Consider the following 24,934-nt stretch of genomic DNA (forward strand, 5'->3'; position numbering starts at 1 on the left):
CCGGGAGATGATTCCCCTCTCCGGTAGGGTGCCGGAGGCGATCTCCTGAATCCCCCGAGATGGGATTGGCGGCGGCGGCGTATCTGGAAGGTTTTCCGTATCGTGGCTCTCGGTACTGGGGGTTTCGCGACGAAGACTATATGTAGGCGGAAGGGCAGGTCAGGGGGCCACACGAGGGGCCCAGATGACAGGCCAGCGCGGCCAGGGCTTGGGCCGCGCCGCCCTGTTGTCTTGCCACCTCGTGGCCCCACTTCGTCTCCTCTTCGGTCTTCTGGAAGCTTCGTGGTAAAATAGGCCCCTGGGCGTTGATTTCGTCCAATTCCGAGAATATTTCCTTACTAGGATTTCTGAAACCAAAAACAGCAGAAAACAACAACTGGCTCTTCGGCATCTCGTTAATAGGTTAGTTCCAGAAAATGCATAAATATGACATAAAGTATGCATAAAACATGTAGATATCATCAATAATGTGGCATGGAACATAAAAAATTATCGATATGTCGGAGACGTATCAAGCCCCCTCAAAGCAATTGGAAGCAATTGTGTCATAATCACGTGGCAGTCGTGAGACTTCAGGTTTTGGAACTTTTTCTCCGCCATGTTTATTATTCCCTTTATATTGGACGAGAATCCAGACGGGACCTTCATACCGCTCAGGCATTCAAAAAAGATGACCTTCTCTTCTTTGGTCAGAGCGTAGCTGGCATGACCTTGAAACCATTCTGGATGCCGGTCATCAGGGTCTTTCAAACGTTGCTGGTCCTGCCGTGCTTCCTTTGTATCATTTGTCTTCCCATACACGCCCAAGAAGCTTAGGAGGTTCACGCAAATATTCTTCGTAACATGCATCACGTCGATTGCAGAGCGGACATCTAGGACTTTCCAATATTCTAGCTCCCAGAATATAGATTTCTTCTTCCACATGGCTGCGTGCCCGTCAGCTCCCTTCGGAACTGATTGTCCGCCAGGACCCTTTCCAAAGATGACTTTCAAATCCTTGACCATATCAAATACCTCAGCACCAGTGCGTTCCGCAGGCTTCGGCCGGTGATCTGCCTTGCCGTTGTAATGCTTGCCTTTCTTTCTTACTGGATGAATTTTCGGAAGAAATCGACGATGCCCAAGGTACACGTTCTTCTTACAATTTGGCAAATGTACACTTTCAGTCTCATGTAAGCAGTGCGTGCATGCATTGTATCCCTTATTTGACAGTCCCGAAATGTTACAAAGAGCAGGCCAATCGTTGATGGTTACGAAAAGCAACGCTCGTAGGTCAAATTCCTCTTCTTTGTGCTCATCCCACACACGGACACCAGGTCTGCCCCACAGCTGTAAAAGTTCATCAACTAATGGCCTTAGGTACACATCGATGTCGTTGCCGGGTTGCTTCGGACCTTGGATGAGCACTGGCATCATAATGAACTTCCGCTTCATGCACAACCAAGGAGGAAGGTTGTAGATGCATATAGTCACGGGCCAGGTGCTATGGCTGGAGCTCTGCTCGCCAAAAAGATTCATGCCATCTGTACTTAGACCAAATCTTATGTTCCTTGCGTCAGCTGCAAAATGTTTGAACTCTCTGCCGATCTTTCTCCATTGCATTCCATCTGCGGGGTGTCTCAACTCCCCGTCCGACTTACGGTCCTCTTTGTGCCATCGCAACAACTTGGCATGCTCTTTGTTCCTGAACAGACGTTTCAACCGTGGTATTATAGGAGCATACCACATCACCTTGGCGGGAACCCTCCTCCTGGGTTTCTCGCCCTCAACATCGTCACCAGGGTCATCGCCTCTGATCTTATAACGCAATGCAGTGCATACCGGACATTCATTCAAATTCTCGTATTCACCGCGGTAGAGGATGCAGTCGTTGATGCATGCATGTATCTTCAGAACCTCTAAACCTAGAGGGCAGACAACCTTCTTTGCTTCGTACATACTGGCGGGCAATTCGTTATTCTTTGGAAACATATTCTTCAACATTTTCAGCAAGTTTTCAAATGCCGAGTCAGCTACACCGGCCTGTGCCTTCCATTTCAGCAAATCCAGTGTGCAGCCCAGCTTTTTCAAACCATTATCGCATCCGGGGTACAGCGACTTTCTGTGATCCTCTAACATGCGATCCAAATTCTCCCTCTCCTTTTCAGTTTCGCAGCGTCTCCGTGCATCAGCAATGGTCCGACCAAGATCATCAACGGGCTCATCACGTGCCTCTTCTTCACCTTCCCCTTCACCTTCCCCTTCACCTTCAGCATCCTCCATGAAAGTATCACCGAAATGATCAAGATAGTTTTCATCGATGAAATCATCCCCTTCTTCATCTTCTTCCATTATAACCCCTCTTTCTCCATGCTTGGTCCAACAATTATAGCTTGGCATGAAACCGTGCCGAAGCAGGTGCAGGTGAACTTCTCTTGAGGAAGAGTAACCCTTCTGATTCTTACAGTCAACACATGGACAGATAACAAAACCCTTCTGCTTGTTCGCATTAGCCACTACGAGGAAATCTTTCAAACCCGTAGTGAACTACTTGGGAGAGTCGGTTACCGTACATCCATTGCCGATTCATCTGCATCATTATAATATAAAATATATAATTAACCATCATGCATTTGTTAAACTAAGTAGCTATAAACAATAGAAATTAAACAATGAACTACACACATGCATATTTTATCAATGACACATATGAAAGGTTCAAGTTGCTAACCGCGATCGAGGTGGAAAAAATAAATGAGGAAGCTTAAGTGTGGCTCCGACACTTCATATCATGTTTGTTTCATGCTTTTGGGGCATTTCATCAAACACCTTGTGTGCATAAGAGGAACCAAAAGCAAACCTACACCCCCTTGTGAAGCTTGTGAAGAGAAGTGGCACCAAATGGCTAAGTGCTGTGAGCTGAGGCCCTTTTATAGGGATGGGCCTTTAGTCCCGGTTGGCCTGGCCAACCGCGACTAAAGGCCTTCGGGCCAGGCCTGAGGACCTTTAGTCGCGGTTGGCCTGGCCAACCGCGACTAAAGCCCCTCCCGTCCACCAGCTGGCCAGCGAGCGCGCTGGGCCCAGGTCTTTAGTCGCAGTTCGCCACCCGAACCGCGACTAAAGACCCCATTAGTCGTGGTTCCTATATTTTGGCGACTAATGGGGCTGGACGGAAGGCCATTTTTCTACCAGTGCAACAAATGTAGATGACCGTGCACTGCTTGGTCTGATCAACATGCTTTGGTCACACTCGTTTTATGCCCGATGAACTCGTTTAATTTTAATCGGAAAAAATAGAAAAGATAATGCTAACTGAGGTAGAACTAAAAAAATGCGAGTAATTACAAGATCAAGCGACTTGGCCAGAGCAGTGGCATACGTCTAGTGAGCGGGACTGAGAGCATATGACTTCTGAAACTCTTCGCATCCCTCGGCACCGATCTCTATGAAGGCTGCCAGGAGGCTGGGCAACATGTTGGCGAGCGCAAGCTTTAACCCGGCTGAGCATTGTTGTTCCCTAATCGCTTCGGTGGCATGGGCATCACCGACAACGCATCCCCGCAGGCACGCATTACATGTCATGAGTACAAACCTTCCCTGTCGGCGAAAGTGGTCCTTGACGAATTCCTCAAATCCTTGAGGCGGCCGGTGCAACACATGAAGTATGGTCCGGAGGCTGAGAATGTAAGCATTCTCACTGTAGGGCAGCGCATTGCGACGACCCTCTGGTTTGCCAACTAGGGTCTCATATCCGGCCTCGTTGTAGTATGGTTGGTCGTTGAGGACAAGGCCTTGGATGGAGACAACAACTTGGAGGAGGCTTGATGTCACTGATGACCAAAGCTCGGTGCCCTCGCCATTGAACGTGTTTAGCAAACTGAGGCACACGGTACCAGACTCGTAGAGGTTTGGATTGAGGCGTAGGCCGTAGGAGTGGTAATACACTTGGGGTGGCTCAGCCGGGTAGGACGATGGCAGCTGCAAGTCGAAGAAGAAGAGTCCGTGATGGTATGGCGTCCCGCTCGCGCCCACCATCACCACCCGGAGCAGGTCCATGCGGTCCTCGAACACTCGTGTATAGATGGTTTCTGCACAAAAAATTGTTATATGTACTTATTTAGAATCATGGACTATGAATTTAATTTGTGATGTACTCTCATACCTGGTAAGTCGTTCTCTAGAATTTTCCATTCCTTTTGCACTGCCTTGGCCCAATTCTTCCCATGACTACCGCCCTGCATTTCCTTAGAAAGAAAGTTTGTTAAGGTTCTATGTATATAAATCGATGCTAGTAAATGGTAGAAAAAACTCGTCATATATAGTTAAGCAGATGATGGGTTCTAGGGACAGACAAAACCATATCTATACTGCGCATGTATTTCACTCTAATCTAGAATGCCCACAATTGTTTATTTTCTAAAAGTAAAATATTACCTGGTCTGCGTCGTCAAGGTAATGGTGATCCTCAGGGGTGATCTGTAATACATCGAAACGTGGGAAGCTGAACGATTTGTCACATGCAGCAGCGACGTTCTCCGTTGCCTCACCACCAATGATATCATTTTTTTGAAACGGGGCACCACAATTATTATCATCATTCGTGGGCGCAGGTACCTCTGAGCTTGGTAGCAACGATGAGGGCGGCGGCTGGCGATTAGTCAGGTATCTCTTACCTCGAGCCACCATGTCACCGGTCAATTGGAGCAATGACCGGACTACAAAACCCAAAATGCTTGTCGTCGTCGCTGCTGGGTCTTCGTTTTCGACATCGCTATAGTTGGCTGGGTTATGCGGATCATTATTGTCCTAAAATCAGATGTAAGATACACATATGTTAGCACAATAAAGGCCGCACCAATGATTTTCTGAAGAGGAAGGTGCTAGAACTTAGAAGGATATACATACCGTGCTAGTAGCCTCTTCATCTAGGCCGTCAGCCTCCACCCAGTCGCCCATTTCATTCGTCAACTCCATGTAGTGCCCCTCGTTGACGACAACGATCTCATGTGGCGACACCTGCAGCACACTCGATCAAATCAATAACTCGTTGAGTAGAGAGTGTATAAGTACTAAGTTGTAGGTCCTTGAAAAAGTAATTGGATTGTTACTATCTCATGTAACAACTCGTTGGCTAGAGTGTGTATACATACTAAGTTGCAGGTCCTTGAAAAGGTAGAGAAAAAAATATACATGTACGTCACTACGGGAACCAGCGGAGGGGCCGACGGCCGGCGGCCGTCGGCACAGCATCACCTGCCGTCGGCCCACGTCTGTGCCGACGGCCGCCGTCGGCACACCGCCGTCGGCACAGTATCGCCTCGGCACAGACTGGCTCGCCGTCGGCCCAGCCTTTGCCGTCGGCACAGACTCCAGCCCGACGGTCAAACGACGCCGTCGGCACAGTAGCTGTCGGCACAGTCAACGTGGGGCCCGCGGAGCGTCTAACGGCCGTTAGGTCAAGGGAGGTACTGTGCCGACGGCCAAGCCGTCGGCCTAGACACTGCCATCGGAGGACCAGAGGCTGCCACGCGTCCACGCCCCTGCTGCTGTGCCGACGGCCAAGCCGTCGGCCCAGATGCTGCCATCGGAGGACCAGAGGCTGCCACGCGTCCACGCCCCTGCTCCTGTGCCGACGGCCAAGCCGTCGGCCCAGGTCTGCCCGACGCGCTGCCGCCCGCTCCGCGCTGCCGCTGGGCGCACCCTTCCTGTGCCGACGGCATAGCCGTCGGCACAGCCCCTGCCATTTGGCACGTCCAGGGGGCTGTGCCGACGGCGACCATACCATTTGGTTTCCCGCTGCATTTCCTGGCCCAGCACAGCACGCACAGCATATATAGCAGTAATATACATTCAAATGCATCACAAATGTTGCACAGCACATAATCATCATCAAATGTAGCAACAACATCATCGTGATACAAATATGTGTCATGTAGCACACACAATCATCATACATCGTCGACACATGGCACACACGATCGACGCACACCCGCTAGACACCTAGCTAAGGGAAACTAAGATCAGGGGGTCCGACTCGTAAATTCAGGCGTCCGGCCTTTGTCGAGGTAGACCGAAGTAGAACCATGGCCTGAACCATCGCCAGCAGGTGAAAACCCTGAAGCACCGGGAGAATGGCGGCCGGGGTGCATCGGTGTGCCCTCGCGCGACGAACCAGGAGAGGGTCGGTTCCGCGAACTTCCCGTGCCCTACATGTTTGAGAAGAGTTAGCATCTTACACATGGGAAAGGAAAGCGGTGAGAACTAGTTAGGCACAGGACTTACCGGAGTCCGTGCGTAGTATGTGGCCGCGAAAGCTTCCCTCGATGGGCACACTGGAGTCGGCCCCGGCCTAGGTGGCTCCTCTTCCGGAAGTGCGATCCTCTCTCCAGTCTGGAAGAACGTCCTGACCGCCTGCAAGATAGTTTAGATGTCAAGCGCCGCAGATATAAAAAAAGGGGAGGTGGGACTTGTCATGTCTTCGAACCATAAAAGATTGGAACTTACACGACTCGTCGCCTCCTGGTACTCTTCCCAAGCCGCTCTCTTGAGGTCCCACTCTGCTACAACCGTCAAATAGTTCTCATAAGCGGCCGCGTAGGCGGCCTCAAAGTGAGCCTACAATTTCCAAGAAAAGGAGTCATGTCACTTTAGCCATTCAGGGATGAATGTTGGAAAGAAGATGGAAATGAGAAAACTTACATCCGTACGACGGTGTCGAGGAGGCGCGACCGGTGGGTCGCCGGCGGTGAGGGTAGACCTGATCTGCGTGAGGGTCCTCTGCGGCTTGATCACCCCACTAAGAAGCTTCGTGCGGCCATGCTCCGCGCCGCTCCCCGCCACCATAATCGCCGTCAAGTCGGTCTCCTGCTCAATAGGATCATCCACCTCCGGATGAAGACCCTTGAACACCGAGCAGTACTTGTCCAACTCCTCTTCGGCAAAGCCGTAGTACTCGGGCAGCGAGGGCTGAGGCTGGCTCAGATCGGGCTGCTTCAGCTTCATCTTCTGCCACCCTCCCACCTCGGTGAGAGGCTCCCCGAGTTCCGCCTCCTGCCCAGGACGATAATTGTTATGTGTATCAAGTAGTACTATGAGGGGAAAGAAAGGGAAGTTGTTCCATGTATATATGTCGCTTGTGCTTCCTGTGGCGCTCAGTCTGCGGCTTCCCGCCTTGTGTGTTCCTCCGGTGCCCGGTTTGCCTTGTTGCGCGCGCTCTTGGCGTTGAAGTCGGCGTCTTCGCCAACCCACCTCGCTACCAAGGCCTCAAATGCGTCTTCCTTATTCTCGCACCATAGGGGCATAACCTGAAAAACCAAAACTCATTTGAAGAACACATAATGCAATCCCAACTATGCAGCAACATAGAGTCTCATTGAATATTTACTTACCTTGAAGTAATCTTCCTTTGTCATCTGAGGATCGTCCCTGATATTGTCAGCTTTCTTGACCCTCGTGCCCTGCTCAGCCTTGAAGTGCCCGATGCAGGTATGCTTCTGATTGTACCACTGTTGCCTTGTCAACCTCTGACAAGCCCTAGTCAGTACCGCCTTCCCTAGCTCAACCATATCATCAGGCACCTTATAATGGGTCTGCAATCATGCATAAGAATAATTGTGAGAGAGACATGAGTTAGCATAGTGTGGTCATCAACTATGAAGTAAACTCGAGAAGCATGCTTTACCCAAAACTTGGTGTACACGGCGTCAGAAGCTGTCCCAAAGCCCGGGCAAGGAGCTGCCTCATAGTCCGCCCAAGTCTCGGCTAGCTTCTTCTCGCCGCCGGGGACCGGAGTGTAAAAGCCCGGCCAGTACTGCCTAATAAGAGCTCCAATCATGCTCGACGGCTGGCGAACCCCCTTGTCATATGTCCAATTGCTGCACAATAATCAAAACATTAGTATGCCAATCAGTTATGCACAATAATGAAAACATTAGTACATAGCAAAATGAATCTAAATGTTCAAAATTAAACTTACTCTTTTTCGTTCGGGATGATGAGGGCTTTCGCATCTGGCTAGTAGGCTCCCTCCTCTCATCGGGGACTTGCGCTTCACCACGAATGCGCAACTTCTTCGGCGCCGCCATCTCCCTCTCCGCCTCCTCGTCCTGCCCCTCCACCTCCATCTCCACCTCCATCTCCACCTCCATCTCCCCCTCAGTAGACTGTGTGTGAGCGGACTGGGAAGCCACGTCGCCAGAAGCAGAGGGTATGTCACCAAGGAAAGGTCCACCTCCACCTCGTCCTCGTCCTCCACCTCCACCTCGTCCTCGTCCTCCACCTCCGCCTCCGCCTCGTCCTCCAGCTCGTCCTCCACCTCCACCTCGTCCTCCACCTCCACCACGTCCTCCACCTCCACCTACACCTCCACCTCCAACTCCACCCGTGTCATCGTCCGCGTAACGCGAGCTGGCACGCGTTGGTCTTCCACTTCTAGTGGTCCCGGTGAACTTCTGTTGGCTCATACTCTTCAAAATGGAGTTCATGGATTGCTTGCTTCCGCTCATATTGATCAATCACCTGCATTGACAAAGAGTAAACAAGTAAGCATTCATGCCTTAATAAAATGTAGACACTAAGCAAAAAATAGATACTAAGCATAAGAAGCATATTGAAAAATAGATACTAAGCATAAGAAGCATATTGAAAAATAGATACTAAGCATAAGAAGCATATTGAAAAATAGATACTAAGCATAAGAAGCATATTGAAAAATAAATACTAAGTATAAGAAGCATATGGAAAAATAGATACTAAGCATAAAGGCATAAAGGACCCTCACCTCGAATCATCACTATCATAATGAGGCATTGGGTTCTCATAACGAGGCATTGGGTTCTCATTTTCACTATCACTATCAGTATCATGTGAGTAATGAGGTTGGGTGGGAATGTCCGGTGGAGTCTCATCATTGAACCCATTGCCCTCATGTAACTTGGTGAGCATTTGTATGTCCTTTAGGTCCACCACTGTTTCACCATGAAGATGTGCCTCGTTCTCGAGGTCCTCAAGACCAATTTCTATTTCGAAATCCCCAAAGTTCTCTTGCTCTTGATAAAAAATTCCCTCGTATGTTACAGGGTCAATGTTGTTGTAATCCTCGTCGGAGGGCATGGGTAGCTTACCATGTGGTGATACCTTGAACACGACTTCCCAGCCTTTGAGGTACTCCTTTTGACATGGGTAGGGCAAATAATAAACTTGCTTGGCTTGGTGAGCCACAACAAAGACATCGGCTCCGCTATAGCAGGTTGAAGGCCTAACTTCCACTAACCCAATGGAAGGAGTGCTTCTCTGTCCAACTTGTGGGTCGAACCAAGGTGGCATTTGAACACAACGAGATTGAGTTGTATGTTTGTCCTATTGAATGTCGGCTCGTATACATTCTCTAACCTTCCGTAGTATTCTATGTCATCGGATCCTTTGGTGAAGACCCCGGTATTTATAGTTTTTGGGTTAGGCCGATTCTTCTGGTGATACTACGTATGGAAGCGATACCCATTCACATCGTACTTCTCATACATTGAGATTCTACGGTTGCAACCACAGGAAACACATCTCAGCTCATTCGTCATCTCAACGTTGGGATCACCTCCCTACAAATTCAGTTCAAATTGTTTCTTTGCATTAGTTACGTGTAATAAGAGGGACAAGTCACGGATTGCAAAAGTATTGGATAAAAGGGACTTGTTAGAAATTACTTTTTCGTAGAACCAATCCAGGAATTTTTTCTTTCCGGGACGACTCTCTTTCAAAAGAATCTCCATCTCCGCATCAGAGGGATCCGTCGATCTCGTCCAATATTCATCCTTGTATTGGCTAAAAGGAAGAAAAAACGTATTAGACCAAAAAAAATCGAGTTACTAATAGCAAAGTAATTTGTTCACCATTTTACCTGATGAATTTGAGCACTTCTTGCATGTTCGTAACCACATAAAACATTATGCAATCTTTCTCTTCCTTTGTCAAGATGCCCTTTTTAGAGGCACCAGCCTTGCCACCGTGACATTTGAAGAGGAGGAGCTTGGGGTCATGCTTGGGCTCGTCGATATTGTACCGAGATATCGGGTTATGCATAGTGGGAACATCATCCGCATAGTACGTTGTCGTGGCGTCTGCCATCTCCCGGAGGATAGTTGCCTCAGCTATGCATGCTTCAATCTTATTTTTGTTGCCACATTTGTTTCGAATATACTTGAACTCTCTCTCAATGCAAAACTGCCAACGATCTTGCACCGGTCCACCCAAGAGTGCCTCGTTCGCAAGATGCACAATGAGATGTAACATCGGAGTAAAGAAACCTGGTGGAAAGATCATCTCTAACTTGCATAACAACTCCGGCACTTGATCATGCAACTTCGCAATCACCGACTCACATATCACGCTTAGCACAGACCGTGCGGAAGAAATGGCTCAACTCCGCAAGCACTCGCCAGACATGCTCGGGGAGATACCCTCGAACCATCACCGGCATCAGTCGCTCAATCCATATATGATAGTCGTGACTCTTGAGCCCGTTTACTTTTCCTGTTGTAAGATTGACTCCCTTACTCATATTCGAACAATAGCCATGCACGGGAACATAACGGCGTATTTCAGCCACATCATTGCCTCCTTCTTACGGAGACTATCAAGCACGTAGTTGGCATGCGGCTTGACCCAATTTTTCTATTGCCCTCAGGGAGGATGCATGTGTAGTCTTTGCTGTCACACGAGATTCTCAACATCGACTCTAGCCTTGACATTATCCTTTGTCTTGTCGGGAATGTTCGGGACGGTGTTAAAAACGGACTCCCCCACATTCTTTTCGGTGTGCATCATATCGATGTTATGGGGAAGTTCGAGATCCTTGTAATACTCGAGCTGCGTTAAGCCCGGCACGTGAGTCCGGTTGTGTGTCTCACCATATCCCACATATGTTTTGCCGGGTTCTTTACTACGTTTGGAGAGCACGTAGCTCACCATCAACAGTTTCACCATTGAACTTTGGTATCGTTTCTTCTTCACGCACAACTTTGCCCTTTGTGAAGTTCTTTTTGTCTCCTCTGAACCGATGCCCTCTTTTGAGGTACTTTCGATGTTTGTCAAATGCGACATATTTGCGACCCGCATTCAGCCAAATGAACTCCAATCGGTGCACACTTTGGGCATGGAAACCTACCAGGTTGTACAATGCCCGCAAAATAGAGCGTACCCAGGTAGGTCGTGCATGGAATATTGGAACCAAACTTTCATGACAAAGTTTGTCTTTGTTGCTCGGTCGTATGTCAAGGTCCCATGGTGCCAAGAGTGGTGCAAATCATCCACAAGCGGTTGCATGAATACACTCAAATTCTTCCCGGGTAATCAGGCCCTGGAATGATCATCGACGGGAATATGGTCTTCCTTTGCATAAGGACTCCGGGAGGGAGATTGAGCGGAATAACAAACACGGGCCAACAGCTGTACGCGGATCTTTGACATACCATATGGATTGAATCCATCGGTTGCTATCGCAATTCTGACATTCGAGCATCATTTGCCTTATCGGGGTGTTTTGCATCGAAGTTACGCCATGCTTTACCATCAGATGGGTGCCCCATGTTTAGTCGTCCCTCCGCGTCCTTGAATCTCAACCCGTTCTTATGCCACGTCATCTGTTTGGCTGACTCCTCCGACATGTAAAGCCGTTGGATTCTTTTTATGAACGGGAGATAACGAAGAATCTTCACGGCGACTTTTATGCACCTTCTCACCATTAGCTACGGTTATCTCATGATACCTAGAGGACCCACACTTGCTACAATATTTGTCATCCGCAAACTCTTTCCAAAACAAAAGACAGTTTTTGGGACAACAATCATACTTCACATAATCCATGCTGAGCGCTTTCAACATTTTCTTTGCTGCATACATGGTTTTAGGCAGACAATGGCCTTCGGGCAACATGTTACCAACAGTTACCAAATTTTTCAAAGCATGCACGGGTCTTTGTCGGCCTGGGCCTTGTCGGCTAGTACTTGCGCAATGGCATCGAGCTGAGAAATTTTTGCACCCTCGTATAGAGGCCTCTGAGCCGCAGCCATCATATCATAGAAGGCCTTTGCGGTAGGCTCGGGTTCCTCCGGTTCTGGCGGTTCCTCCGGTTACAGCGGTCCCTCGGGTTCTGGCGGTTCCTCCTGTTACAGCGATTCGGCATGTAGGCATCGTGGAGATCATCTAGCAAGTATCTAATCCCATCGTCCTCATTGCCATCGATTCGCTGCCTCATCACCTCACCTCTGTCACGTTCGTACTGAGCAAAGTCGACACACGTGACGTAATCAGGCATATACCCATTCAACCAAAGATGTTTAGTCATATCATCCTTTCCGTGACGATGACGCCTCTTGCAACGAGCGCAAGGGCAACTTGGATGAACGCCTGACTTTGAACCACGCGCTAACTCCTTCACTAATAAATTGGTCTTCCATACCCACTCTTACGTCATTTCGGTGTTGAACTAGCACGACCCTTTGTACATCCACCCATTATCAGCCATCCTCTGCTTGATTGGGAGACAAACAACAAATAGTACCATGAAATTAAATGCATCATATTTTTATTTTACCGGGCGAAACGCATGCATCAACCTACATCTCTACTAGGTGGGCTCCTAGCAGCCGCCGGATCCGTAGTTGGCTACGTTCTCCATGCTCTACCCCGGTCCAAGTCAGAATTTCGGCAGCACCTCCCCGCTGCTCTCCCGATACACGTCTCGGCAAAAAACCGAGAGGATGTGCATCCGGAGAACAATGGGGAGCGCCGCCGAAATCTGACTCGGACCGAGTAGAACATGGAAATCGTAGACAACTACGCATCCGCCGACTGTCCCGTAAATGCCGCAAGCGTTACGGTTGAAAATATGCCGACCACTAATGCATATTTATCCGCGTAACGCTCGCGGACGGGAAGTGACACCTAGGTTACGCAACTTTACTTGAAAAATGAATCTAGTGATGTAAAAAATATGGAGGAGGTGGAGTTTTAGCTCACCCTCGGCGATGTCGGCGACCGTCTCGAATCGTGTCAAGCAGTAGGGACCCGGGGTCGTCACGCCATCGGCCTAGTTTAGACAAATTCATTGTCAAGTTCAATACATATATCAAATGTGCACAATCACAATACAAATAGTTCAAAACTTGAAAAGTCTTACGTGATAGAACATAGCATAATTAGAAAATTACATCATTTCTTCAATCTACGGTTTCGCATTGCCATGAAAGCTTCAACAATGACATCACCACTTACATTAATGAACACCCTCACTCGATAAATGTCACTAAGCAATGGTTCAAGAGCTCATCACCCATACTATTTTTCAAATTTGAGAAGCAATTTACACACCGGCCGATGAGCAATATCAATTTGAGAAGCAATTTACACCGGCCGATGAGCAATATCAATTTGAGAAGCAATTTACACACTTAACACTTATGAGATACACGCTACGGTCTACGAGAGAGAAGAGAATAGGGGCTCAACTGCGTGTGCTCGTCGGCGTGTAAGAGCTCAAGAGCAGGGTCCAGGGCGAAGCGCAGAGGCGGCGGCGGGAAGAAGAGCGGCGGCAGAGCCGGCGAGCTGAGCCGGGGACCAGGGCAGCGCGGGCGCAGAGCCGCAGACGCGGTGAGCCGGCGGAGCGAGGGAGGAGGAGGCGGCGACGGTGAGGTGGAGGCGACGGCGGGGTTGGCGCAGGCGGCGGCGGCGCGAGGTTGGTGGAGCGGCGGCGGCGGGCGAGGTTGGTGGAGCGGCGGCGCGGCGGGGGTTAGTGGAGAGCGGCGCAGCGAGAGCGGGAGTTGCGGCGGCGCGGCGGCGGCGCGAGGTTGGCGACGCGGCGCGGGGTTGGTGGAAGCGATGGCGGCGCGGGTTGGAGGAAAGCGATGGCGTGCGGGGTCGGTCGGCCCGGCATAACTAACCCTGGCTGTGCCGACGGCTAGGCCGTCGGCACACGTTTTTTTTTCTTGCTTTTTTCCTTTTTATTTCTATGACTAGTTTTATTTTTTCGTTGTCTTTTTTCCTTTTTATTTCTTTATTTACTTTTGTAGTGGTTGCTAGGAGCTGAGCGCGCGGGGTGGAGGAGCTGAGGGTGGCGACACATAAAATGACTCCGACACATAAAATGACGCCACACATAAAACGGGGCCGCCGGGACATGCGGTATCCCAGTTCCGTCTTTTGCAGTGGTTACTAGGACACATAAAATGACGCCACGCGGCTCCGCTCGATTTTTTGGCTCCGTTTGCTTTGCCAACTCGCAAAAAACGGGCCGCCGGACATGCGGTATGGCCGTTCCGGGCGCGCGGTTGCACCCGTCCGCCAACGCGCGAAACGGAAAACATTTAGCACATAAAATGACGCGTCCTAGACCTAAAACCATTTTTCCCTCCATTTATTGAGCGAAGGAAAGTGTCGCCGGTTCAAATCCGGTCGGTTTCCGGCGGATTCGGCGGGGCACCGCGAGAAGCGGGTGGGATTCCCGAGATGGCTTCCGCGCGCATATGGCATGTGATAGGTGGTGCGTAGGAGGTATCCTACCGCTGCGCGGAGGTCCCGCGCGATACGATGAAATGCGCACCATGTAGCTGCTTCACAAAAAAAGCCCTTCCGGCACCGAAAATGGAAAAACCGTCGCTCGTGGTTCGGATTGGAAATCCGCGACCGGGGCCTTGCTTCCCATCCTAGGGCCCACGCACGTATCCAAATATGGCCTCGTTCCGACAAACTATGTGGTGAAACGGGCCGTTTCCTACTCATTTCCCCTAAAAGCCATAGAACTCCGGACGAGATAGCCCTGTTCGTGAAGGGTTCTCCAAGATAATTGCCGTATCCCAGTTCCGTCTTTTGCAGTGGTTACTAGGACACATAAAATGACGCCACGCGGCTCCGCTCGATTTTTTTGCATCCTTTTCCTTTGCCAAATGCGCAAAACGGGGCCGCCGGGACATGCTTGGTATGGCCGTACCGGCGCGCGGTTGCACCCGTCCGCCAACGCGCGAAACGGAAAACATTTAGCACATAAAATGATGCGTCATAGACCTAAAACCATTTTCCCTCCATTTATTGAGTGAAGGAAAGTGTCGCCCCAGTTCAAATCCGGTCAGTTTCCAGCGGATTCGGCGGGGCACCGCAGGAAGCCGGGTGGGATTCCCAGATGGCTTCCGCGCGCATATGGCATGTGATAGGTGGTGCGTAGGAGGTATCCTACCGCTGCGCGGAGGTCCCGCGCGATACTGAAATGCGCACCATGTAGCTGCTTCACAAAAAGCCCTTAGGCACCCGAAAATGGAAAAACCGTCGCCGTGGTTGGATTGGAAATCCGCGACCGGGCCTTGCTTCCCATCCTAGGGCCCACGCACGTGCCAAATATGGCCTCGTTCGACAAACTATGTGGTGAAACGGGCCGTTTCCTACTCATTTCCCCTAAAAGCCATAGAACTCGGACGAGATAGCCCTGTTCGTGAAGGGTTCTCCAAGATAATTGCCGTATCCCAGTTCCGTCTTTTGCAGTGGTTACTAGGACACATAAAATGACGCCACGCGGCTCCGCTCGATTTTGGCTCCGTTTGCTTTGCCAAGCTAGCGCAAAACGGGGCCGCGGGACATGCGGTATGGCCGCACGGGCGCGCGGTTGCACCCGTCCGCCAACGCGCGAAACGGAAAACATTTAGCACATAAAATGACACGTCCTAGACCTAAAACCTTTTTTACCTTAATTTAAAGAGCGAAGGAAACAGTCACCCCAGATAAAATCCGGTCAGATTCCAGCGGATTCGGCGGGGCACCGCAGGAAGCGGGTGGGATTCCCAGTTGGCTTCCGCGCGCATATGGCATGTGATAGGTGGTGCGTAGGAGGTATCCTCCCGCTGCGAGGAGGTCCCGCGCGATCTTGAAATGCGCACCATGTAGCTGCTTCACAAAAAAAGCCCTTCGGCACCCCGAAAATGGAAAAACCGTCGCCGTGGTTCGGATTGGAAATCCGCGACCGGGGCCTTGCTTCCCATCCTAGGGCCCACGCACGTGCCAAATATGGCCTCGTTCCGACAAACTATGTGGTGAAACGGGCCGTTTCCTACTCATTTCCCCTAAAAGCCATAGAACTCACGGACGAGATAGCCCTGTTCGTGAAGGGTTCTCCAAGATAATTGCCGTATCCCAGTTCCGTCTTTTGCGGTGGTTACTAGGACACATAAAATGACGCCACGCGCTGCTCCGCTCGATTTTTGGCTCCGTTTGCTTTGCCAACTGCGCAAAACGGGGCCGCGGGACATGCGGTATGGCCGTGCTGGCGCGCGGTTGCACCCGTCCCGCCAACGCGAAACGGAAAACATTTAGCACATAAAATGACGCGTCCTAGACCTAAAACCATTTTTCCCTCCATTTATTGAGCGAAGGAAAGTGTCGCCCCAGTTCAAATCCGGTCAGTTTCCAGCGGATTCGGCGGGGCACCGCAGGAAGCGGGTGGGATTCCCAGATGGCTTCCGCGCGCATATGGCATGTGATAGGTGGTGCGTAGGAGGTATCCTACCGCTGCGCGGAGGTCCCGCGCGATACTGAAATGCGCACCATGTAGCTGCTTCACAAAAAAAGCCCTTCCGGCACCCGAAAATGGAAAAACTGTCGCCGTGGTTCGGATTGGAAATCCGCGACCGGGCCTTGCTTCCCATCCTAGGGCCCACGCACGTGCCAAATATGGCCTCGTTCCGACAAACTATGTGGTGAAACGGGCCGTTTCCTACTCATTTCCCCTAAAAGCCACAGATCTACCCCTATAGCTTTCTCCGTGTGACGGTGTAACAATGGATTTTTTATTTGCTTTGGTTTGTTTAGGACATATGTACATGGGAAACCATAGGTTGGGCTTACTTTACCATAAAATAGGCTCCATTTTAGCCGTGCAGGGAGTTTGCACATCTGTATTCCGGATTTTCACCAAGTCTTTGGCCCATGTCTGCCGAAAATCTTCAACGCCGGGTACATGCAAGGTTAGCCAAACCCTACATCACACTTGTGCACATATGCTAGGGACATATGCAAGTTTTTAAGCGGATCCCACGATCCCAACCTCATGAACTACTTCGGAAACCCTAGGGCGGGGACCCCGCAGATCTACCCCTATAGCTTTCTCCGTGTGACGGTGTAACAATGGATTTTTTTATTTGCTTTGGTTTGTTTAGGACATATGTACATGGGAAACCATAGGTTGGGCTTACTTTACCATAAAATAGGCTCCATTTTAGCCGTACCGGGAGTTTGCACATACGAGATCTGGATTTTCACCAAGTGCTGGCCCATGTCTGCGAAAATCGTCAACGCCGGGTACATGCAAGGTTAGCCAAACCCTACCTCACACTTGTGCACATATGCTAGGGACATATGCAAGTTTTGCTGCGGTTCCGACGCTCCGCTGATCTGTATCTTCGGAAACCCTAGGGCGGGGACCCCGCAGATCTACCCCTATAGCTTTCTCCGTGTGACGGTGTAACAATGGATTTTTTTATTTGCTTTGGTTTGTTTAGGACATATGTACATGGGAAACCATAGGTTGGGCTTACTTTACCATAAAATAGGCTCCATTTTAGCCGTACCGGGAGTTTGCACATACGAGATCCTGGATTTTCACCAAGTCTTGGCCCATGTCTGCGAAAATCGTCAACGCCGGGTACATGCAAGGTTAGCCAAACCCTACATCACACTTGTGCACATATGCTAGGGACATATGCAAGTTTTTAAGCGGTTCCGACGCTCCGCAGTCTGTATCTTCGGAAACCCTAGGGCGGGGACCCCGCAGATCTACCCCTATAGCTTTCTCCGTGTGACGGTGTAACAATGGATTTGGTTATTTGCTTTGGTTTGTTTAGGACATATGTACATGGGAAACCATAGGTTGGGCGTACTTTACCATAAAATAGGCTCCATTTTAGCCGTGCCCGGAGGTTGCACATACGAGATCCTGGATTTTCACCAAGTGCTGGCCCATGTCTGCGAAAATCGTCAACGCCGGGTACATGCAAGGTTAGCCAAACCCTACATCACACTTGTGCACATATGCTAGGGACATATGCAAGTTTTTAAGCGGTTCCGACGCTCCGCTGATCTGTATCTTCGGAAACCCTAGGGCGGGGACCCCGCAGATCTACCCCTATAGCTTTCTCCGTGTGACGGTGTAACAATGGATTTTTTTATTTGCTTTGGTTTGTTTAGGACATATGTACATGGGAAACCATAGGTTGGGCTTACTTTACCATAAAATAGGCTCCATTTTATCCGTACCAGGAGATTGCACATCTGAGATCCTGGATTTTCACCAAGTGCTGGCCCATGTCTGCGAAAATCGTCAACGCCGGGTACATGCAAGGTTAGCCAAACCCTACATCACACTTGTGCACATATGCTAGGGACATATGCAAGTTTTTAAGCGGTTCCGACGCTCCGCTGATCTGTATCTTCGGAAACCCTAGGGCGGGGACCCCGCAGATCTACCCCTATAGCTTTCTCCGTGTGACGGTGTAACAATGGATTTTTTTATTTGCTTTGGTTTGTTTAGGACATATGTACATGGGAAACCATAGGTTGGGCTTACCAGGAGTTTCCACATACAGATCCTGGATTTTACCCCTATAGTCTATAATCTGCCTGAGTTTTGGGACCATTCCCACCCTCCGATGCTCGATTTCTGACGACACACAATAATGATACACTTAAGAACTTGAGACCCACACACGTAACTAGACCCACACACAAACCAAAACACTTAAAGAACTAGACCACACACAAACCAAAGCACTTAAAGAACTACACCCATACACGAAGCAAAGCACTTAAAAACTACACTACTAACACACAAACCAAAACACTTAAAAAACTAAACCCACACACGAACAAAGCACTTAACACTGGGTCGACACATGACCCGTTAGACACATGGACTCGACACACACACATACTAATCAGTTCTCGAAATCTTCGTCCTCGCTAGGGGTGTCCTCTGAAGCGGTACTTGAGAGGTACGAAAACCACCGTTCATCATTTTCCCCCCATGTCGACGCCTCTCCTTTGGCGTACTCCGCGTCATATTCGGCCCTCCTCTGCCGCTTTCCCGCCCTCCTCTCTCTCCCTGTACGCTGCTTCTCCTTCCAGAATGCGCGCGTGGCCGCGACGTCTCCGGGATGGTCTGCGCCACCGTGCCATGAACTGCTCGTCCGCCTCGGTGGTATCAATCCGCCGCTGGCCATCTCTGAACCGCTGCGCTTCACCCTCCGAGCGAAGTAGCGGCTCGATGAGAGACTCTCGGCTTCCGCCAGAGACCTGACCTCCGGGAAGTTCAATTCGTGGCGCGACCGGCCAAACCTCCAAGCCGCAACGTCGTATGCGCGGGCAGCAGCCTCCTTCGTGTAGAAGGTGCCGAGCCACACACGCACACCACCGGCGGAGATTTCGGACGCGAAATGGCCCGCAGCCCGCTGGCGAACGCCGATGAAGCCCGTGTTGCTACGGCGACGAGGAGCCATCTCGACGGCAGCTGAGCTCAGAGGATTCTGTGGTGTTTTTTTGGATGAGAGAGTTGATGAGGAGAGAAATGTTGTTGCTGATGTTAGTGTTGAGAAGACATGGCTATATATAGGACGACGAGGGCTGAAACGGCGGGAATAATTGGCGGGAGAGAATGGGCGCGAGAAGAATGGCGGGAGGGAAGGAGGGGGAAAAATGGCGGGAACCTGTGCCGACGGCCTGGCCGTCGGCCTACATAGGAAGTGGCGCGAAAAAATGGCGCGAATAAGGGCGGGAAGAAGGAAAATTTGGCGGGGAAGCTGTGCCGACGGCCTGGCCGTCGGCCCACTTCACGCCGTTTGCCACCTGCTGACGCCGTTGTCGGTGGCTGTCTGTGGCCCCACCATATGACCATGTGCCGATGGCTAGGCTACGTGCCGTCGGCACAGATAGTGTTTGTGCCGACGGCCAAAGTGTGCCGACGGCGGCCGTCGGTCCTGGTGGTTCTGTGCCGACGGCCAGGCTGTGCCGACGGCTACTTTGCTGGGCTGACGGCGAGCGAGGCTGTGCCGACGGCGGCCGTCGGCACAGATTCTGGCCGTCGGCACGTCGGCGGGTTCCCGTAGTGCGTACCGTTGACATACTACCATCACCCCACTTGACTTGGACATGTCCATCAGGAAGGTTAACAACATGCCCCACCCATGAAAGGTCAACATCGGCGGCAATCTTCTTCTTCTTCTTCTTCTTGCCATCTAAGGCCACACTAGCACCACCGTTGTTCGTTGATTCTGAACGAACAAGGCGGACAACTATATCTCCGTAGTAGGGTGAGTAGTTCAATTTGAGATCATATGCGCTTATGGTCTCAATGCACTCAACCTCTCTAGCCTCGCCAGGGCATATCCCCGCCTTCAACCATGACACACAAACCGTCTGGTCCTTGCAGTCCAGGCTCCTGACGATGCCCACACGTTTTGTCGTGCCATCCTTGTCACCATTAGTACCAACGGCTGTATCATTCTCAACGACGTGTTCTCCAGGGAAGAACTCTTGCTCATTCATTACATCAAAGGGGACGAGGCTCGCTGAAGGTACGCCATGCTGCAGGGTGCCATCCTGCCATAGCACGTCGACAGAGGTGTTGGTGCTGACGACGGTCATGGGAAACTCCAACTCCACATGCTTCCTGACTTGTGGGCGTCGCTCCCGCCTGTGTCCCTCAAAGAATACCTTCCTCAGCTGCTTCCCGTAAAAGATCACACCGTTCTGCTTTGTTGGTGTGGGTGGTACGTCATGAGCACTTGGTGCATCTTGGTCAAAATCAATCACATCCTCATTGTTTTCAGAGCATGGGTCGTCGTCGTCGTCCTCCTCCTCCTCCTCCTCTTGATCGTGAGCTATAGCCACATTTCCATTATCATCATCAGTTTTGGCCGACCTAGGTTCTCGAAAGAAGCATTGGTCAGATACCCACCAGCTGCAACTAGACGCGGCGCAGAATAATGTCAGTTCATCAGGGTGCTGGTACGCTGGTGGAGCGGATGCCTCAACGAGCTCTCTGTCCGTGCCACAATGCATCGATGCAATCCAGTAGACGAGAACGCCAGACATCTCCACCTTGATGATGGTGCCTCTGTCGCGATCAGGATTCCAGTAGCCGTTAAGCCATCGTGCCGCTTTAAAGAGGGAACACGAGTTTTCTTTTTTCACGCTCTGCCCTGGGTAGAAGTCGCAGTTTATTTGTTGCTGATACCTGAGGCTGCCGGTGGCATCCACTTCCTGTAGAATCTTTGAATCTGCGTTGGTAACCCTGCAGACAGCGCCATCATCGAAAAGGACGTCGACATCGACAGATACCTCGACAACACGGCCGAGCCACGGCCCAGACACGACGAAGTCGCCAAGACTGAGGCTGCTGATTCGGCGCAGGCTTGACGGACACACGCCCTTGATGACCCCGGTCGCCATGCCCCGGTTGTCATGCTCGGCCAGGACCAGAAGGGTGGTGACGCCGGTGACGACGCCGATCTGGCCGGCAATGTCGGACGCCGACCCAACAACCTGGCCGGGGTGTAGGTGGTTCCTGTCGAGCACCCTGATGTCCCCGGCGTTCTTATACACGACAGAGTTGTCGATGAGAAGGATCCGGAACGTGTCGACGGGGAGAGAGCTGTTCTCCACGGTAGCGTCCTTGATAACTGTCCCTTGGCGGAGGAACCCGCGCCCAAAACTCACCAGGTCCTGCAAGTAAATACTTGGTGATGCCACGGCGACGACGTCCATCTTCAACCCTTGATCTAATTATACAGATCGATCGATGTGTCGGTAATATGTCTATTGGTTGTTGAGGGAAGCTGTATATACATATATAGTTCAGTATTCTTCAAGCCGTGCTGGGGGAGACTCGTATACTTACACGGACTCCTCCTCCTGTACGAGCTCTGATTGGACTCGTACAACCGATCGAAGCTCACCAAGGATCAATATATCGGCAGCCGGAATAAAAACAGTATAGCTGTTTCGCTTTCCGACCGTGTGTCGCTAAATCCGCTGATTAAAAGAGGGCGCTGGCCCTAATCTGATGGAGAAGAAACAAGACGTCAGGTATGTACCTCTGCTTCTTCTTAGTATGGGTTAACTTTATTTATTTATTTATTACGAGGGTCAAGCAAAATGAAGGTTGGGCAACGACTCATGAGGATAAAGAAAAAATAATTTTCGACCATTTCACTCATGCGCTGGGACGTCCTCCTCCCCGTCAGCTGGACTTCAACTGGGTCGCTTTAAACCCTACTGTGCATAGGTGGGTTAAATTATTTGAGCCAACATCCAAATTTCCTTGCTTGTTCATTCGTAAAAATCATCTAAGTTGCTTATGCATCTTCATCTTGAAAACATGAGTGTAGTCAGGTATGTAAGATCAACTTCAAAACTTTCCTGAGCAACGGACGAATCAGTTCAAGTAAGTTTTCGTCCTGCTGCATTTGCATGCAGAAGCAGAGAAGCATGTTTTTTGATAAACAATTGGATAAGCAGAGAAGCATGTTTTTTGATAAACAGAGAAGCAATGTAAAGAACTGAAATATACTGAAGGAAGTGCACACAACAATCTAAGCCTGCAGTAGTACAATTTGCAACCAATTCGGACAGAAGAACCAGCTAGAAATTCATTCCTGCAGTAGTAAAATTCGAAAACAACCAACTTATTCAGCATCAGAGCATCTAGAAGGCAATCAAATGATCAACACAAAGTTGGGAGCACAAATTTGGTTCAGTTAGAGAAAGGCACTGATATCAAACACCACTACACTTGTGCAGATGAAAGTGACAAAAAGCATCGATACATCTACTCGAGCACGGCCAGATCCTGGCGGTAATCGTCGCCGGCGATGGAGGCATACTTCATGCATGATGGCCTCAGGACTCATCATCAGGAAGATCTTGAGGAAGTTCTTCGAGAATTGCTCGCCATGGCGCACGCCGGCTGGCCGGGTCGACGTGACGACGGCGGGCGTCGACTTGGTGGTTGGAGCCCCGCAGGTTCCAGAAGTCGATCTGTGGCACCACGTCACCGTGGCCGGTGTCCCTTAACTTTTGGCAGACCGGCCGGGAGTCTGGGACACGGCGTCGTCGTTGTAGTTGTCGTAGCCTCTCCCGGACGCCTGGTTGAGCTCCATGTAGCTGTCCACGAAGACGGCCCTGATCATCTTTTCTGCGCCAGCCGGGCGTCCACCGCCGTGCGGATGTTCTGGTCGAACACCCCCGAAGTTGGTGCTCCCGTGCGGCCGTGACACTCCACCCGCTCTACGCACGTTCTGCGGAACGGCGGCATGGTGAGCCCCGAGGCCACTATCATGGATAGCCGAGTGTCCAACATGAGTACCTTGCCCGTCGACGACCCCTCGCTGGGTTCCGACGTGAGCACGCCCAGCGCGGTGCACAGCTCCATCGGTGTGCTGTCCATGCTCGTGCAGGTCCCTGTCGTCGACCATGCCACGCCAATGCCGCGCCGAGAACGCGCGCGCGGCGATCTTGGGCGCCCGCCATGAAGTTGGCCTCGTCGTCCGGGACAAGGCCTCGCCGTTGTAGTTGTAGTACCCCCCTCCCTGAAGCTGTTGAAATATTGGGCCTACACTTAGTGGCCCATACTAGATTTCAGATTTTCCTATAAATCTCAAAGCCCACATAGTGGAAGCCTTGTGAGTTTGAGCCCAAGTTGGTGGCAGCTCACTAGGGAGTGGCAAGAGGTGGGAAGTTTAGTCCCACATGGAAAGTTGGGAGGAAGTTAGACCACCTTATAAGGTGGGTTGTTCCACCACTAGTAAGTGAGTGAGAATAGGAGTGCTACACGCGCGCGCTCCTCCTCCTCGCTCGTCTCGGCTCGGCTCGGCTCGGCTCGGCTCGACGCGCGCGCCGCACTCGTGGTGAGTGGATTGAGCCTCGAGCCGAGACTTACCTTACTTTTTGCAGCTCAGGAAAACGAACAGAGTCCTAGACGGACGCGTCGCAGTTAGTCGGTTCGGGTCGCTCCATCTGTAACCGACTCGAAACGTTCGTGCGACGTGGGCGTGGCCCACGTTGCCTAGGGTTTCCCGAGCCTATATAATCTCTTGCCCGGCTACCGCAGAAATATACTGAATACACGAGTTAGGGTTCCCACCTCTCTCTGCTTGCGCCGCCATCGTACCTCGCCGACGTGCATCGGTGAACGGGAGAGCAGGTCTCCGGAACCACTCGTCCTTGCGATCCTGTACGGGAGAGGGCGAATTAGGTTTTTGGGAAGCGCTCTGCGCGACTGCTCAAGCTCTTCATCACGGGTCGCCTTCCGTCCAAGTCGGGCGGTGCTGCCTACCGTCGTCTTCAACGCCGTCTACTTCGACCCGTCGTCCCCGTCGTCAACAACGTTGTCATCAACAACGTTACTACCGCGACATCACCGCCACCTCCACCAGATCGGTACGTGCGACATATCTCGATCTGTTTAGCGATGGATGTTGTACTGTTTGCTTTGCTACTGTTCATGTTGATCACTACATCTAGTATGTTCGAGTTTCACATGTTAGTAGTTACTGTTGTCGTGCTTAATATTCTGGAATTAATCATGAAAATTGTGCCTAATTATCCAACAATCCAAAACCCTAATTGTAGGCAATTTCCTGAGTTAACAATGGCTGGTTTTGCTGATGCACTGAGGCCGGATAAGTTTACCGGTGTGCACTTTAAGAGGTTGCAGTATAAGGCCATGCTCTGGCTTATTCATCTGAAAGTGTTCGAAGTTACTGATGGTTTACCTGAAGGAACTATATCTGACCAAGATCAGAACAAGTTCAAGGAAAACAATAATCTCTTCGTCGGATGCGTTCTAAGTATTCTTGCTGATCGTCTGTGTGATGTGTACATGCACATAACAGATGGTAAAGAGCTCTGGGATGCACTGAATGCTAAGTTC

At 50.7% G+C, this 24,934-nt stretch overlaps 3 protein-coding genes across 3 annotated transcripts; all 3 read right to left on the bottom strand.

Moving 5' to 3' along the window:
- Window positions 1–3,316: 3,316 nt before the first annotated feature.
- Window positions 3,317–21,768, bottom strand: LOC127337148 (probable ubiquitin-conjugating enzyme E2 23). The gene is made up of 6 exons (XM_051364033.1): window positions 21,295–21,768; window positions 20,116–21,231; window positions 4,885–4,995; window positions 4,414–4,785; window positions 4,142–4,223; window positions 3,317–4,067 (listed from the first exon to the last, which is right to left on the bottom strand). Exons 1-6 carry the CDS (start codon window positions 21,766–21,768, stop codon window positions 3,361–3,363), a joined length of 2,862 nt encoding a protein of 953 aa, XP_051219993.1. The 3' UTR covers window positions 3,317–3,360.
- On the bottom strand, window positions 5,906–7,025 carry LOC139836197 (uncharacterized). Its single transcript, XM_071826829.1, has 4 exons — window positions 6,679–7,025; window positions 6,484–6,594; window positions 6,262–6,390; window positions 5,906–6,185 (listed from the first exon to the last, which is right to left on the bottom strand). The coding sequence occupies exons 1-4, from the start codon at window positions 6,979–6,981 to the stop codon at window positions 6,000–6,002; spliced, it is 729 nt and encodes a 242-aa protein (XP_071682930.1). The 5' UTR covers window positions 6,982–7,025; the 3' UTR covers window positions 5,906–5,999.
- Window positions 8,095–9,278, bottom strand: LOC139836198 (uncharacterized). Its single transcript, XM_071826830.1, has 2 exons — window positions 8,759–9,278; window positions 8,095–8,496 (listed from the first exon to the last, which is right to left on the bottom strand). The coding sequence occupies exons 1-2, from the start codon at window positions 9,088–9,090 to the stop codon at window positions 8,493–8,495; spliced, it is 336 nt and encodes a 111-aa protein (XP_071682931.1). The 5' UTR covers window positions 9,091–9,278; the 3' UTR covers window positions 8,095–8,492.
- Window positions 21,769–24,934: the final 3,166 nt, after the last annotated feature.

This window comes from Lolium perenne, chromosome 2 (assembly GCF_019359855.2).
Source record: "Lolium perenne isolate Kyuss_39 chromosome 2, Kyuss_2.0, whole genome shotgun sequence".
NCBI lineage: Eukaryota > Viridiplantae > Streptophyta > Magnoliopsida > Poales > Poaceae > Lolium > Lolium perenne.

Bases quoted from the DNA above. Each gene is read 5' to 3' on its own strand.
- LOC139836197 (XM_071826829.1), bottom strand. From the start codon at position 6,981: ATGAAGCTGAAGCAGCCCGATCTGAGCCAGCCTCAGCCCTCGCTGCCC. The intron at 6,595-6,678 runs GTAAGTTTTCTC...TGGAAATTGTAG, and splicing joins CTCGACACCGTCGTACGGAT to GCTCACTTTGAGGCCGCCTA. The intron at 6,391-6,483 runs GTAAGTTCCAAT...ACTATCTTGCAG, and splicing joins ACCAGGAGGCGACGAGTCGT to GCGGTCAGGACGTTCTTCCA.
- LOC139836198 (XM_071826830.1), bottom strand. From the start codon at position 9,090: ATGCCCTCCGACGAGGATTACAACAACATTGACCCTGTAACATACGAG.
- LOC127337148 (XM_051364033.1), bottom strand. From the start codon at position 21,768: ATGGACGTCGTCGCCGTGGCATCACCAAGTATTTACTTGCAGGACCTG. The intron at 4,786-4,884 runs GTATGTATATCC...ATCTGATTTTAG, and splicing joins ATGAAGAGGCTACTAGCACG to GACAATAATGATCCGCATAA. The intron at 4,224-4,413 runs GTAATATTTTAC...TTTCTTTCTAAG, and splicing joins ACCTTGACGACGCAGACCAG to GAAATGCAGGGCGGTAGTCA.